General features: G+C 37.3%; 1 protein-coding gene and 1 long non-coding RNA gene across 3 annotated transcripts; both read right to left on the reverse strand.

Moving 5' to 3' along the window:
* Positions 1-331: 331 nt before the first annotated feature.
* On the reverse strand, positions 332-4,991 carry LOC126056863 (uncharacterized). The gene is made up of 2 exons (XR_010277969.1): positions 621-4,991; positions 332-467 (listed from the first exon to the last, which is right to left on the reverse strand). It is a non-coding gene; the product is annotated as an uncharacterized LOC126056863 (long non-coding RNA).
* A 1,761-nt stretch (positions 4,992-6,752) lies between these two features.
* LOC110377842 (uncharacterized) lies at positions 6,753-17,196 on the reverse strand. 2 transcript variants are annotated; one of them, XM_064042641.1, is made up of 10 exons: positions 17,043-17,196; positions 13,749-13,929; positions 12,602-12,734; positions 11,746-11,890; positions 11,045-11,170; positions 10,389-10,481; positions 9,459-9,598; positions 8,867-8,971; positions 8,319-8,432; positions 6,753-7,862 (listed from the first exon to the last, which is right to left on the reverse strand). In XM_064042641.1, exons 1-10 carry the CDS (start codon positions 17,104-17,106, stop codon positions 6,855-6,857), a joined length of 2,109 nt encoding a protein of 702 aa, XP_063898711.1. In that variant the 5' UTR covers positions 17,107-17,196; the 3' UTR covers positions 6,753-6,854. The 2 variants fall into 2 exon arrangements, with proteins under 2 accessions (XP_063898711.1, XP_063898710.1); XM_064042640.1 differs by having other exon boundaries at positions 8,319-8,435.
* Between the last annotated feature and the right edge of the window lie 254 nt (positions 17,197-17,450).

Here is a 17,450-nt window from a genome sequence, read left to right on the forward strand (position 1 = left end):
ATTTATTGGTTTATTGCCTTGTGTACACTGCGCAAAGCGATCCCCACTCTTCCGTCGAGAGCTCAATATCCGTGCCCGTAACTATACTTGATACTAAATACCTGAGCGAAACCCGTGCGGTATCTACCTCTACCCACAGCGGCAGCGAATATCGCTCAGGTTTGAATAGGCCTTAAATACCAAAACTGCAGTAATGATTCGAATTCGAGCCAATGATTCGAAAATGGTGAATATGGAGGAGCCTATCTCCTAGGTGATAGGGGATACCCTCTGGAGGTAAGAAGTAGGCTAATATTGAACATAATAAAATATATAAATTAAAACAAAGATAGTAAACAAATATTTTAATATTAGTCCTCATATGATGTACCAAACATTATCATAATCCTCCTGCACCAATTCAATTTGAGGTGGGCTGGGCGCAGCATGTTTTTACACGTCTTTCCAATTTCTCGCACCACCTGAAACTAAATAAATATAATAAATGTATAATTTTAACCCCATACTTAAATCCATCAACTCATGGAGAACAAAAATACAATGAAGTCGACAGTAAAACAAGGAACACAGTTGAACGGCAATATCTTATATTATTATACACAGATATTATTCACATTTACCTGTAAACGGTTCCTATCGCATTAAAACTATTTGTAACTGGATCCAAGCTTTGTTTTTGGCTTCGTTCGTGGTCCCATCCGTTTTTTGTTTAATATTGTGTCTCTATGAGACGTCAGCAATTTCACTAGCTTGTCTTTTTCTTCTGCAAGAAAGGTTTATCCTCGTTTTCTGTTCTCTGCCAAAATAAACTTATCTATTCAACAATAATAAACCCAAAATTAACCTCACTCTATGTACACATCAGTCAATTTGACAAACGCGCGAATGACATAGGTATAAAATTCACCTATAGAAAACCTCTTTACTGTTTTATTGCATAAAACATAGCGTAATGTAGTTTAAGTTAAATTAAAATAACATCACAAGAAAAAAAACTCACAGGCTTTAGCAATATATACTCGATAGACGTTTATTTCTTAAGAAGTAGAGAAAAATCATTTTATCGATAAAATATCGACTTTGCATTATCGTTTGTAGAACTAGTAATCTGTCACTTACTTAAGGGATCCATGTACAAGTGTGGTGAAAATGAATTTAGGTAGGTGTCAAATTGGGAGGGGTCCTTGTTAAAAGTAGCTTTTAGATAGGGAAACGGTAAGAGGTTGTTGGTGAAAACGGGCATTAGAGTTGTAATCAAAGGACGAATAGTTGGGTAAAAATGAGAATCTATAATATAAAAATGAATCGCAAAATGTGTTGGTAAGCGCATTACTCAACAACGCCTGGACCAATTTGGCTAATTCTTTTTTTGTTGTGTTTGTTATTGTCAGGAGAAGGTTCTTATGAAAAAAAAAATAGGGTAAAGTAGAGAATTCAGTTGACGGGAGCGAAGCCGCGGGCAACAGCTAGTATTTTATATAAATAATATAAATATTTTAAAGCTTTAAACTGGTTACGGACAGTGTCACTTAGTTATCTAATAGTTAATGCTATCTGTTAGATAAGGGCTGCCAAATATGTTCCTGGTAGGCTATCAGTAACCGGTAAAACTAGCCAATTTTGTGTATAAATATCACAGGGACAATTTTAGCTGCCAATGATAAAAAATGAACAAACTGAAAACAGTTTCTTCAAGTAAAATTAAATATTTGATTTTTTATATAAAAACCAATGAACAAAAATCACTTGATATCTGTTAAAATTTATTAAAAAGTAAAAGTTCGGCTAAAATATTCGGCTTTCGGCCTGTTTTTAAGGCCGGATACTCAATCTGATTACAACTCTAACGAACATAGTATTGTTTACAATTTATAACATTTAAGTATTACGCTTATATTCAGATACATAGAATATTTAATGGTAGGTAGCTTCAACTTTTTCTACTAATATTATAAATAGCAAGTTTGCTTCGATAGAAGGATAAAACGGCTGATCCGATTTGCATGAAATTATATATCTAGACGGAACTGCGAATTACAAACCTAGATAAAAAGTTATCATATTAACGCAAGTTTTTTTTACAAATTGTAACACAATCAGATCAGCCGTTTTATGTTACAAGCGTGATAGACAGACAAACTTAGCATTTATCATTAATATTAGTAAAAAAATACCAGATATTATTTCCGCTACCTACAACATCAAATAACCGAAGCGTTAAAAACAACGAATTTTGTGCTAAACAACAAGATATGTGAAAGCGTCGACAAAGCGACAAACGAAAGTGTGCGCCCACTCTAAAGGCGATTACAAGCGCACACTTGCGACTAAAAAGTCGGCCAGCTACAAATAACAGTGAAGATAAAGATATATTAACTACACAACAATTATTCAACAAAATATGAAATGCCCTCTGTTTTCTAATTACGGAGGAAGAAATATAGCGGAGACAACATAAGGCAGGTAGGTCAGGCGACAACTACTAGGTCAAAATCTTACAATGAGCATGACCAAAACGACCAGTTACGAGTGAACTAACGAGGCGTTCAGGTCTCTTGAAACATCTGTCAAAAATAGTTGATTAAGAAAAATAGTAAAAAAATCTAAAAAAAACACGCTAGTCATGTATTGTCATCAGAACTCAGAGCGTGTGCAAAATTTCATCCTAATCGAAGACCGGGAAGTGAGTCAAATTAAGATTCCAAGATTTTCTTACATACATAGTTACTAGTGAAGCTAATATTGGGTGTGTCATTCACACTTCACAATAAAATTAAATAAAATGCGTTAATATACCGTAAAATAAAAAAAAGAATTTTTCAAAGTAAACGGAATAAAAATGTGCGAAAATTAGAACACCATATAAAAGTCAGTCATTACAAACAACGGAAATTCTCCCTTGAAAACTGACAGCTGTCAACTGATCAAAACATTCGATAATCCTAACTTTATCTCTGCTTTACACATGATTTTGTAAATTATAAAAACGAATAATAACTCCCGTGGCTAAACCACAGAATGGATTAGGTTATTTTTTCACAATTCGCCATAGAATATCATAAAGTATATGCGATAGGATTTAATGTGATTGTGAACGACACACCCTGTATAAGCGTGTTGAAAAATGGGCGGGGTCCAAAGAAGGCGTATGAGGGCGGAGCTAGTAACGTTCCTCGTCCCCCTCGCACCCGCATGTTGTCGCGCTACTTTCTTAGGAGATTTTGCGTTATGACATCTCCGCTAGTCATTTAGTTCTCCGTATACCTACTTGCTATAAGGCAGACAATTTTGTAAGACCGCTATTTTTTTATCGTACGACATTTTTTTTGCGTAAAATAATATTACTAGATCCAAATAATACTTTGTAAAGACATTTTTTAATTTAGGTACTGTTTCATACTCCATTTGAATAAGCACTTACCTATAAATAAACAATTCTAATAAGACTATTTAAAAACTCAGTAAAAAATGGCTAAATACAATAATAATAGTTACTTAAAGTAAATCAATTGAGTCATTATTTTAAGCAGTAGCTCATTTATTTCATTTATTACGTATTTGTGTAAAAAATCCTAAGAGCCTACTAAAACGGAGTACCTATACGTAGTCTTTTTTGACCCCAAAGCAGTCAAAATAAAATATAATGGAGGACGGTTAAAAAACGCAAGCAAAAATGTCGTACGACAAAAAAAAACGGCCGAAACTAAAAAACTAAATTATTTACAATTAAAAATGAGTATCACTAATGTTGCTATACAATAAAAAAGGTATTATATTACAATAATTATGGCAACACAAATAACTTAGATACAAAATTGTTCATTATTGTATATCTCATAAGTTACATATAACGTTATTGAAAATAACTGTTATTTTAAAATAACCGTTACTAAGAGTAACTGTTATTATCGTTAAAGGCGTTAAACGTTGCTGTCAATAGCTATATGGTTAAAAATAAAGAAATAGTTTTATTTAGTCAAGCGTGAACTGCATAATTTGTTATAATTTATTGAAGGTATACTACAGCGTTTCATCCCGTCTTTATATGAGTATAAATTATATACCAAAAGCTGCATCGAAAATCACTCTATCTTTTAGTAAAGAACGCATGGAAATCTGTGTTGTAATTTTTGAGATTTTCACAAAGAAACACTTTGCAAGAGGACTTTATAATAATGTAGTGAATGACCAGCAAAAAAAAATTTGACTGTCACAGTAAAATAAAAATTATTTTACTATCTCTGTCACAGTAAAATAAAAATTATTTTACTATCTACATTTATCGTGTATACTAGAAATCCATATTTATTTAACAAACAAAACATTCTAATAGCAATAATCGTTCTGAAACGCGAATTATTACAAACCAACTTTCAAGACAGTTTTTTTATACTTAAAGAGATATTTTTACGCTTACAACGAGTGTAGAATAAGCTAGAACATATAGAAAGCTATATTTAACGTTAATTGTTATTATCTTGAAATATTTTTGTGTAAACTACGTGTTTCGTATATTTAATGTAAGTGGCTTGAGATTACTGTAGGAATATATATTGTGAAAAAACCTCGAAATATTATCTAAACGAGTATATTAATATAAATAATTTACTGGTTGTCTTAAAGCATTAAATAAAATTGCTAATTATAAATTACGTTTATTACAATTGATTACGTACATAAGGTCATCATCATCCTCCGAGCCTTTTTCCCAACTATGTTGGTGTCGGCTTCCAGTCTAACTGCATGCAGCTGAGTACCAGTGTGCCACAAGGAGCGACTGCCCAGCCCCGGATCTAGGGGGGGGCAAGCCGGGGCCTGTGCCCCGGGCGGCAAATTCAGGGGGCGGCAAAATCACACTTCACAGACCAATGGATAACTCATCATTTATGTAACTTTGACCACGGAATAAATAATAGCACAAGTACAGCAATTTCATGGCCATATCAACTTGACCGATACCCTGCACCACTGCACGAGCATTTATTATTCACGAGGCGAAGTTTTAGCAAACTAAAAATTATTAAAAATTATAAGAACGCTTATCGCATATATTTATTTTTATTTTAAATCCTACATTACAGATTACTGTAATGGGTAACCATACAGCGCCATCCTAACCTATGGTGCAGGGTGTGCACATGACCCGGGCGCCTTGTTCGGTCTCTGGGGCGCCGCGGGACGCGCCACCACCAGGAAATTTCGATGAAATTACACCCGTTTGATAAGGAAGTTCCACATTGTATCACGATACTGACAAGCAAAGTTCCTAACAAAGTCGCCTTCGCTTTGTTTGATTGATCATTTTGATTACTTTTTACTTTTAACATCCTCCAACTAAGTGAAAAAATTCTTGCTCGCTACCCTCGCAGCTAAATGACAACGCGGCTGTTTTTCTGATTGTTTATTATTTTTATTGACTCGGTCGTCGGTCATTGATTCGGTCTCTAATCACGTTTTATTTTTATTTGTATATGATTCCCAGTTTAATTTATGAGTCTTCAAACAAATAATTTAAAAAAAACTCGCGCTCGCTACGCTCGCGGCTTCTTGTTGCTTTGCAATGTCCTTGATCAGGTATTTTTGTGTCGCAGGCTCAAAAAATTTTCGCGCTCGCTTCGCTCGCGCAATATTATACATGCGTTGCCTTAATGACTTCATAAGTCAAGTCCACGCTGCCTTACCTTTTATAAGTCAAATGTAGTAAAAAAAAAAAATTTTTATGGAGTCCTCAAAAACAAAAAGTTTGCTTGTTGCTTGTTACAGCGCTTTTTAAAACTAATTAACCTTTTGTGTCCCAAAATAAAAAAATTTGCGCGCTCGCTTCGCTCGCGCTACTTTTTACAATTACTTCGTTCTGTCTCGACTTTCATAACTTAAACCGCCAACAGTTTGAGCCTACAATGAATTGGACACAATTAACTACTCTAAGTACTTCAATACATAGGTGGTGCTTGGGAGATGATTGCACCCAGGCGCTACATGAGCTAGAGACGGCCCTGCCTGCCTACATATATTGATAGCTAAAATTATATGGATCATAAAGGTGAAAATAAACATAAGTAGGTAGGCGGGGCGGCATTTTTCAGATTTTGCCCCGCCTAAAAAAAATTGTAGATCCGGGGCTGCGACTGCCTATCTGATCTCCTCAACCCAGTTACCCGGGCAACCCAATACCCCTTGGTTAGACTTACATATGGTAAGTATTTGATTCTTGTCACTAAAAAAACGTCAAATATTTTTTACATTTCAGTTACAATTACTATTCCGTGACAATAATTGAAATTATCCTACTAAAGTAACTACTATTATATAGTAAAAAAAATATATTTCAGTGTTAGATAGCACATTTAGGTTGAAAAGCTATAAGTTTTTTTTACCTTTATGCGCGGAGTAGGTCCAATAGAAAACGGGTGAAAACATTGACAGAAGTTAGTAAAATATATTATCCTACAGTAATTTCTAGCCACTATTACAAGATTTTCTAAGGCACTATAACTATTATACGGTGGTTTTAAAACTACACACTTGCACACCCATCCAATTAGCGGCCTAGATAGCTGCTTAACGTTACTGGCTACTAAGTTAACTGGTAGGCAAGATATAACTGGTTCTTACAAGTTTAAACTAGTTATTTTAACCGTTATTTTAATTTTAACTGGCTTATTGTTAACTGGTAAATATTATTTTTTATTAGAGGCAAGACGAATTCATAAAAAAATATTTTTTATTTATTTCTTTTGATTATTATTTAAATGTCGAATGTAGTGTGAAAAATACGTTATTTTTGTGACTTGATTTAATGATAGCTGTTTTTAAGTATAGCTGCCGTAAAGTAACGTTAAAAGTAACGGTTATTAACAGTTAATAGTTGTTTCGTTAGCGTTCACATCACTATCAATTGCAGGCAAGTTATTTATAATAGAACTTATACTTTGCACGTTGTTCATATTCGAATCTATAACCGTTTCGTTGACCGTTACAGGTGGGCTTGTAACTACGTTATTATTATACGTTTGCGTAACGTTATTTAAGTTACTTGTAACGTTACTCAAACTGTTACTTGCAACGTTATTCAAACTGTTACTTGCAACGTTATTTTCATCACTGGTGTTAGAAACTGCTAAAGCTCTATCTCTTACACTGTCGTTACCGTTACTTTCAGCGTTACTTTCCGTTACATTACCGTTATTTGACGAACTATTAGAACAAGAAGGATTACTTTGAGTACCTGTATTTTCACCGGTAGCTAATTCATCATAGCAGGGCGGCATTTCAACATTATTCCTAGCTTCTTCATCAACTCTTGAATTGAGACCTTCCCGACTCAAATACTCAGGTGGAGGTCCAAAAAATTTGCATCTCATCGCTTCATTGTATGGAGGAGGCCTCGTCCCATCGGGGAGAACGGGGTAATTTTCAAAATTAGCCCCCAACAACCTAATAGTCCTACCATTTAGAGTATACGTATCATGTGAAGTCATTCTCACAAAATCTAAATCATCAATATTAATTTCTGCAACGTTCGGTGTGTCAGGTCTGCGGTCATTTTCTGATCTCCGTCCGAACCTAGGTATAGTTAATTGGAACCTACCTAGTTGTAGGGTCAACCGTTGCCTGTCTAGATGGTCTATGACCCTTTCGAGGGCTGTGTTGGACCTCCTCATGTAATCTACGGGTGTTGCCATATAGTTGAGGTCTCGGCCAAAGTCCCCGGTCTCTGGGTTTGTGAAGTAGAACTCTGAGGCGTTCAAATCGCAGTAGGTAGGGCTCCGGTAGTTGTCTAGAGTTCGATTCCTGGTTGGTGAATTGTTTAGTGATGAAGAACGTACGTTTGTGAGTTCTACGTCGCTTTGTGTTGGTACCTGAAAATAATATTATGTAAGGAGTGTTATTTTTAAATCATAGATTATTTATACTAGGCATCTAGGTACTCGCACGGGTATAAATTATATACTTAAAGCATCTATGTAAGTCAGAATCAGAAATTCAAAAAGTCACTGTAACTATTCGAGAAAAACATATGGTTTCTAGTTTTAAGTTTATCGCGAACTGACTGATGAAAAGCTGCTTTCGCCATAAAACTAATCGATTTTTTGTCACATACTGAATATGTGACAAAAATTTAGTCTAAGTTTATCGACAACACAAACATAACTTTTCAAAGTCAAAGTCAAAGTATTTATTAGTGTGCTTTTTGGTGATACAGTAGGTCTTAATAGTAATTTAAAAATTTCTTAAAACAACTGTTTACTCTGAATTGTCAGATTCAATTTTCAAAAGTAAATACGATAGTTGGTAATATTTTATTTGTGGCATACCTGTCGGTATCGCGAGGAGAATATAGCGGACAGACGAGCGAGTCCGAAGCCGGGGCGCTCCGCCCCCGCGCCCTCACCCGGCGACTCCGGCACTGGAGACTCCGGACGAGCCGACTGCTGGGGAAGTAGTATTATGTTTGTATAATTATATTCTATTTGAGTAGGCACTTCAGTAAAAGTAACCAATCGTGATGGGACTTTTAGACAAGCTCGTATTAAACAAAGTCGTGGTAGCCTAGTGGGTAAAGCATCAACCTTTCAAGTATGAGTTTCATGTACTTTTTAAATTTATCTTAGATACCAGTAGCTTTTGAAAGGTGAAGGAAAACGTTTCGAGGTAACCTGAACGTCTAAAATCACTAAACCACTCAATCCTTTTCTGTGTGAGAGGAAACCACAGCCATCATCAATAAAAAAATAATAAGTGATATTTATTTTCCAACAGGTTGAAAAAAACAGTTATACACGTAAAATTTTCGTTTAAAGCGAGACAAAGTCGAATAAATAACATAATAATAATTACATTAGTATATATTCTGATAGTATACCTGTGCCTGCGTTCTATCAGCGCTGTGTTGCGGCGAGTCGGTGTTGTCGGCTCGCTCGGCCTCCAGCAGCCGCGACGCCTCGTAGCACGGCGGGAACCGCTGCGTCTAAAACAACAACATACATCATCAACATACATTATTGATGCAGCCTTTATGATGTAGATATGATGATTAACAAAAGTCGCACTTTGACCACAAAGTATCAAGTAAGTTAGTGCATTTGACGTGTATACTCAATTGGACTTTATTATCTCTTTTATTTTGAAGCCCGCCCAAAGTTAACAGGTAACTTTACTGTCAAAAACGCTTGTGCACTATAATATGTCCTGCACAGCTGACTGATCTAGTCATAACTTGTCGAAATCGGCTACGACGGCGTTATTAATAGGCAACTTTTTATTGTATCCGGATGATACGTTAATTTTTGCAATTTCATATAGGTATGTATTTAATAATACCTTCACGGATCGGGCAGAATTTTCATTACACATTATATGGACTGGTTCGAGCCTTGTGGCACACTGGTACCTCTGCTGCATAACCTTGAACTAGAAACCATATTAGGAAGCGGCTATGCAGATGATTGTATTACCTGAGCATACTGCACACAGTAATGCTGCCGAGTAGCTCTGTCGGCGTGAGCATACGAGCGTAACGCAGCTCGCTTCATGTGCATCTTGCAGATAGCTGACACTAGCAGTACTACTGCTATCATGAAGATTAAGGCGCAAGCTGGAATAGAAACAAACATATTCCATTAAAATAAAAAGTAAATCATTAGCTGTTAGCTGTTGGCTACGGTTTCAACAGAGTTCCAGGGGAAATTTCTTCCGGTACCGAGACACAAATATGTATAGCATGTGTTACTCGGTAATAGTCTAGCTAAACTAAGACCCTTGAAGAACAAAAACATGTTCCCTCTTTATAATATTAGTATGACAGAAGAAAGACATCAATGTACTCCCCCTATGTACTGCCTTATGAACTACCCCTATGAACTGCACTATGAACTGCCCTATGTACTGTCTTATACACTATTTCACTATTTTGCTGTTGGGAAACCACTCCTACAAGGAAAAGGTAGTATTATGTCCAGGTGCGTAGACGAAATTCCGCAGATAACCAGTTAATTCAAAGTGTTACCAATATTCTATCAATCTGTTATTCTGCTCACTAAAGATAGGAATTTGACAAAACTTGTATGACTAATGTCAAATTCTTATCTTTAGTAAGCGAAACAACAGACATGTGTTGCTGGGGAGTTTGTTGCGCCACTTCTTCTTCCCAGCAAAAACACATAGGAAGTAGTGAAGGGTGGGCGTTTTGGAGGTGATGTTATTTTCGTAATGTTGACGTTAAAAAGTGATAATTTAATTAGTCTACTTCAATAAACGTCTTTGAATTGACTTAACTAGAAAAATCTATATTTTTCAAATTTTGTATCTTCAACTAAAACTATACCTAAACTGTAAACACAAAATAAGTAAATGTAAAAATAAGTAAATAATAAAGTGTTACTCACCAGTAACAGTATAGATAGTAGACTGTATGAAGCCATAGTCGTCTCCCGCGTGTCGGTCCTCGTATAGCGGCGGATATTCCACGTCCACGTAGCCTGGGAACAGAGATAGAACAATATTAATTCACGCTGTTAAATAATATATTTAATTAACATAATAAGGTCAGATAGGCAGTCGCTCCTTGTGGCACACTGGTACTCAGCTGAATCTGGTTAGACTGGAAGCCGACACCAACATAGTTGGGAAAAGGCTCGGGAGATGATGATGATGGTTCGTTCATAAAGTCGTGGTGGCCTAGTGGGTAAAGAACCAACCTCTCAAGTATGAGTGTGCTTTCGAGTCCACGGCAAGTACCAATGCAACTTTTATAAATTTGTATGTACTTTCTTAGTATATCTTAGACACCAATGACTGTGTTTCGGATGGCACGTTAAACTGTAGGTCCCGGCTGTCATTGAACATTATTGGCAGTCGTGAGATGATGATGAATGAGGTGGCCTAGTGGGTACTACTTTGAACTTTCCAACGAGATCTCGGACACCAATTTGGAGGGCACGATAAACTGGTGGGTCCTGGCTGTTATTTGAACATCTTGAGCAGTCGCTAAGAGTTTCTGTCCCATGGGCAGAGTTCCTATCAGTATATCCTGGTGGAGTACCTTCGAGCCGGGAGTATCGAGGATGCTCGTCGCAGCAGGACGGGTGCTGGCAGAGAGAACTGCTCGTTTTACAGCAAGCCGACTCCGAGATGCACCGCCCTGACGAACAGTTCAGCTTGTCGCTACCTGCGGAGATAAAATAACACTTATGTAATAATATTAATAACTAGCTTTTGCCCGCGAATTCGTTCGCGTGGAATAGTGACTTCCGGCAGATTTTTTGTTTGACCAATAGATGGCGCTATATGTTCGGAATAAATTTCATTTTTTATTTTTATATATTTTTTTGTAATAAAAACTATCCTGTGTCCTCTGTCAATAAAAACTATCCTATGTGCTCCCCTTATGTACTACCTACTCTTATGTACTCCCCCTATGTACTGCTCTTATATATTCCCCCTGTGTACTACGCTTATGTACTCTCCCTTTTTACTGCTCTTGTGTACTCCCCCTATTTCCTACTCTTACGTATTCCCCCTATGTACTCCTATGCACTCCCCCTGTGCACTACTCTTATGTACTCCCCTTGCAAACTCTTATTATGTACTCCTTCTACGTCCTTCCTTATTTTCTCCCCCTTACCACTCTTATGTACTCCCCTTTGGTACTCTTATGTATTCCCCTATATTCACCCCTTTCTACTCTTGTGGACACCCTCTATGAACTATTATGTCACTCAAGTTTTAGTATAGAATACTCACCAGAGCACACAAGAGGCGGACACATAGGCGCGGCCTCGTCCTCCGCGCGCTCGCAGTCGCGCCGGCCGTCGCACAGGTACTGCGCCGCGATGCAGCGCTGCCCGCACCAGAAGGCACCGCGTCTGCAGTAGGTAGGGCCTCGCCCCTGAGAAACATAAAATGTTATTTAGGGTCAATTCCCACTGAAAGAGCAGCGGCCGGCAGCGGCCGGCAGCGGCCGTAATTGCAAGGGATTGAGCGCGAGCGCGGCGGGCCGCGCGGCGCCGCACCGCGCCGCGCTCTTACATTTTCCGTGCTCTTACGGCCGCTGCCGGCCGCTGCTCTTTCAGTGGGAATTGACCCTTAAAGTAGCCTGAAATACAGCACTTTTTCAAACTTCCCAGCAATACAATTATGTCTATAAATCAATCAAAATTATAAAATTGTATACATAAAATTCAATGAAATATTTAACTATTGTAGAGGTAGAAAACTATTGGAAATATATATATTTTTAAGAGTGTCTATGGAGTTTCTTGCCGGTTCTGCTCCATGAGACCAACTTTTTGGAACTCTGCAACTAGTTAGACGTTTCGAAAGCCTACTAGCTTCCGCCCGCGGCTTCGCCCCCTTCGATTTCGGTTATATCGCGTTCCCAAAAGAACTCTTCAAAAATCCGGGATAAAAACTATCCTATGTTCTTTCTCAAGGTGAACTCTATCTCTGTATCAAGAATTATTAAAATCAGTTCAGTGTTTTAGACGTGAAAGCGTGACAAACATTACTTTCACATTTATAATATTAGTAGAGATTGAAAAAAAAATACTGACTTTGTATAAAAAAATCTATGAAATATGTAACCATGTTGGCTACGTACCTGGACTAGTATATACTTGCTGACACTGAACGGTGGGGCTGAACATAGGTACTGCCCGCTGTCTGATGCTTGAAGATCGAATTTGGTGAGGGTACTGTTCGCAGTTATACCTTTTGGCTCGCCTTTTAGTATGCTGTGGAGAAATAAGGTTATATTAAATGGGAATAGTATTGCTTCGTAAATGAGGTTTTCAAATCTGTCTAGTAGTTTCGGAGCCTTTAACCCTATCTACAAAGAAATAAACAAACAACGGTAATGCAGTTTCGGGATGTGTGCAACACGACGGCTCAACGAAGACTGAGCTCCGTCGACGCCACGCCGACCACCACGACTCTGCCAAGCGCGCCAAATTGTTGTGTCACCGGAAACGACACCAGAGGGCGCGCTTGCGTGACGTTTAGTGTCCGTACTATTGACCGTCTCCGACATATGAAATAGTATTGTAGCATTTAAATAATGCCATGGTGGTCTAGTAAATAAAGACTGATTAAAAGGTAAAGGAAAACATTCAGAGGAAATCTGGACTACAAAGTCTGAAATCACCAAGCATCATTGAGTCTGACAGAATGGCGAAAAGTTGTACCTCCTTATCATAAAACGTGGTCTTACAAAGCACCGAATTTAGTTCTAGGTTTAAGGCATAAACTTTTTTCTTGGCAATGGTTTAAACCCAGTACTTTTTTAGGACCACGTTTTATAATAAGGTAAAGTTTATTCTTCAATTTTATACACATGTTTTGCAAATTAATCTATCTTTATCTTTAACTAGCTGTTGCCCGCGACTTCGTCTGCGTGGGCAATATAGAATTTTCGTTTATTTAATCGTTCATTGCTCAACCCCCGTAGGTGATAGCGTGATAATATATAGCCTATGTGTTGAACCGGCCCCCAGGTAATAGTCATGCAAAATTTGATTTAAATCCATGCAGTACTTTTTGAGTTTATCCGGGACAAACATACAGACATACAGACAAACAGACATACAGACAAACAGACATACAGACAAAAAATCTAAAAACTACATATTTGGGTACAGAATCGATTATGGATCACCCCCCCAAGTATTCTTTTTACAAAATATTCAATGTACAGTTTTGACTGTCCTATCACTTTATTATATTGTATAGATTTTGTTATAGATACTCACACATCCCCAACCGTGCCATTATCCCCCATATAGTTCCACACGAAGCTCCTCGGAGTGAGATCCCCTCGCAGCTCGCAGACCAGCGTCAGGTTATCATGGACTCGGCGCACGAGTACCTCTGTGAACTCCAGCTCGCCTGGCATGAACAGTGCTAGGGAGGGGGACGGGATGTCGCCTGAACCTGGGGAGAGAAATAATCATTACATAGTATAATACAAAGTCGGTGGAAGCCGACCCCAACATAGTTGGCTTGGAAAAGGCTCGCAAGAAAAAGTATAAAACAAAGTCGCTTTCCCTGTATCTATATCCCTATGTATGCTAAGTCTTTGAAATTACGCAACGGATTTTGATGCGCTTTATATGATAGTAGCATACATTTAACAGCAAGGCACCCATGCGAAGCCGGGGTGGGCCGCTAGTATAGGACTAAAGAATTCATAAGAAAACTAGCTTTTGGTTTTCGGTCCTTCCCGTGGGAATTACTTCCCGCAGATCCCGCATTTTTCAATAAATGGGCAGTCAAACACTGAAAGAATTTTTCAATATGAAGAGTTTGTTTTTGCTTGAACGCTGTATTAGGTAAATCAGACAGCCTATTTAACCAGACAGGCTACTTTATTTTATGGGTGGGTAGAGTAGTTCCCATTGGGACGCGGGTAAAACCACGGGCAGAAACTAGTGTAAGTATGCAAGGTTGGCACGCTTTCTTTACGAAACAATAATGATTGTTTATGTACGCAAAAATTGTAGCAACTCCTTGAATATGTATCATTACAAAAGCTACTCAACAAACATTCATTCAATTTTCACCATGCAGGACGCACATCCTATTGAGACATTTTAAGTACCAAACACAGGTGAAGAAAAAAACATATATTCAACTCCACGCCGCAATTTTTACTCTATCGTTTCAGAATAAACAAAAAAGGTAGGTTTTGAAATCTAGCTGTCGACCGCACGTGCCGCATGAAGTCGGCAGCTGCACTACTGGTTTGTATATATTTACATGAAACCATTTTCTGGATCTAGGGGGCAGAAGCACGATCCTCAGATAGAACGAAGTGCGGTCGGCAGCCAGCTTTGAAAACGTACCTTTATGGGGAACGCATTTATCTATCAGAGCCGAACGTGTCGAAGGAATGGAATTCCAGGGATGCCTCGCACACTTATCGAAGCCAAACGTATCGAAAGAATGGTTTATATTTCCTTTACAACTGTCATACATAGCTGTCAGCAAATGTATCTAATGACGTCATAACCAATTCGACTGGCATTTGTCCGATTCTTTCGGTTTTGGACCATTCGATGCGGATAAGCATTTTAAAATTGCAAAGAATTCCAAAATTGGATTGGTTCGGCGCGTTCGACACGTTTGGTATAATACCGACTGGCTTCTGACTACCCGTAACGACTGTCAAGGATGTTCAATGACAACCTGGACCGGCTGGACCTAAAGTTTAACGTGCCATCCGAAACACAGTCATAGGTGTCCAAGATATACTTAGGACGTACAAACAAACTTTAAAAATTTGCATTAGTACTTGTCTGACCTGGAATCCCACGAATACTATGGCATACTGTATTATATACTATGCACGCATATCTATGCATTCACTACATATTCACTCAAAGGATTTTTATATGGTTTTCACTAATAGGATAAGATCTTTATACAATATGCCATTTGATAAATTATACAAGGCAAAGACAGGACGAGTTGCTACATAAATGCAATCCATTTTTTTCAAAGTAATTCTCCTCCTGGTGGATGACAAGGCATATAAATATTGCCTAACTATCAAATAAATAGGTTCCAACCAGGTATCTTAGTTCAGTAGTACATAGTTATAATCAGCAAGTATCAAGTCCATACCAAAACCATCATACATTTTCAACCTTAAAGCCATACACTTAAAGTTGAAAATAGCTTAGCCAGTCATTTGATACTATATACCATTATTAATGAGTAAGGCATGTTAATCACAATATCTTAAGCATATGCAAATGTATGCATCATAGCCACTTATCATATGTATGTGCACCTGGTTAATAGTAATTATTACCTTCCTCACACTCAAGATTTATGCTACACTACCTGTTTCACATGGTAGAACCAACCTCTTGAGTATGAGGGCGCCGCACAGGTTCGATTCCAGGTCAGGGAAGTACCAGTACAACTTTTCTAAGTTTCTTTTCTAAGGTCCCGGCTGTCATTGAACATCAATGGCAATCGTTATGGTCAGAAGCCAGTAAGTCTGACACCAGTCTAACCAAGGGGTATTGGGTTGGAGGAGGTCAGATAGGCTGTCGCTCCTTGTAAAGGGCTGGTACTCAGCTACATCTGGTGAAACTGGAAGCCAACCCCCCACATAGTTGGGAAAAGGCTCAAGAAATGATGATATAGCCTGCCTGTTGTTTTCACATTCCAAAAGTGCTATGCATAAATAATATTGTATGTCATAGATAGTGTAGCTCCCTAACAGTGAAAGAATGTTTCAAATTGGTTGAGTAGTTTTGAAGTAGAGTACAAACAAACAAATATAAACACAGATGTTGACAAATAATATCAATTGCATTGGTTGTATGAAAACACTATCTATTTGCCGCTATTTCACCGGCAGCCCAGAAGATTTTTCTTCCATAGATGGTTAAAATATAGCTTATATCACAAACTATCTATGAAATTATAATATTTACAAACAATTGACACAGAAAATATCAATTTCTTATTTTATTTAAGCAAAACTATATAAGATTTGAAATATTTTGAAGATTTTCACTTTCATCAAAGTATATTACTTTAAAAGTAGTTTTAACATTGGGAACTTAATATTATTACAGTGTTAACCTAGACAAGACCATAAAAGTGTTCTGACCAAAATTAAAAACTTATTTCAATGACAGACATGATATTATGCAGTAGCATAAAAACAAGTTTGGAAGGAAAACAATAAATAAACAAAACAAAAAGGATAGTAGAACAAAAGAGAAAGGATTTCGTTCTAATTCCGTCTTAGATATACCGTTAGAAGATTCAGAAAAAATTTGGTAGTCACAAATTCCTAAGTGTGCAAAATGTAAATATTTTTCCTTTAACATTCCGTGATATATCGCATGTGATTAACGCCAAACCTTGCCCTTAATTGATAAGTAAAGCAACATCCACGGTCAAAACACATTTCAAGGCTAAAAAACCAGTATCGAACCAAAAAAAATATTTCGAAGATGCCAAATTTTTCCCAAAAATGTATCGGATTGTTTCTTTGTAATGGCCGTTTAAGAACTAATACTTACATGTTTTTGAACTATACAGAAGCAGTATAACACACGATAACAAACATTCTGGCAACGAAAACATTTTTATTTACTTTTTACACATTTTCAACTATTGACATTCAACAATTTACGCCATTTTTGTTTCTCTACGTTTAACGTTCCGATAGACGTTAATTACTAATGAAAAATTGAACTGTCAATAGGTTTTTGGTAGTTTACAGGTTCGTGTTATAAGCAAATGATGCAAAAAGATTGCTTTAAATAAGCAAATTGTAATTGCTCGATCTTGTTTCCAAATACAGTTTGTAGACGTAGTTACCATCATATATTAATGAATGTTGATGTAGTACGTTACATACAATGGAACGTAAAAGTAATCCAATTCACGCTAAAAAAGGAAACGTAGCTACACTGAAGTGTCTTACA

Source organism: Helicoverpa armigera, chromosome 29 (genome assembly GCF_030705265.1).
Source record: "Helicoverpa armigera isolate CAAS_96S chromosome 29, ASM3070526v1, whole genome shotgun sequence".
Classification (NCBI taxonomy): domain Eukaryota; kingdom Metazoa; phylum Arthropoda; class Insecta; order Lepidoptera; family Noctuidae; genus Helicoverpa; species Helicoverpa armigera.

What these genes read in the sequence shown, in the direction of transcription:
- LOC110377842 (XM_064042640.1), bottom strand. Translation starts at nt 17,106, where the DNA reads ATGTTTTCGTTGCCAGAATGTTTGTTATCGTGTGTTATACTGCTTCTG. An exon ending in TCTGTATAGTTCAAAAACAT is followed by an intron (nt 13,930 to 17,042) that starts GTAAGTATTAGT and finishes TTCTCTCCCCAG; the next exon opens with GTTCAGGCGACATCCCGTCC. An exon ending in TCTCCTCGCGATACCGACAG is followed by an intron (nt 7,863 to 8,318) that starts GTATGCCACAAA and finishes TATTATTTTCAG; the next exon opens with GTACCAACACAAAGCGACGT.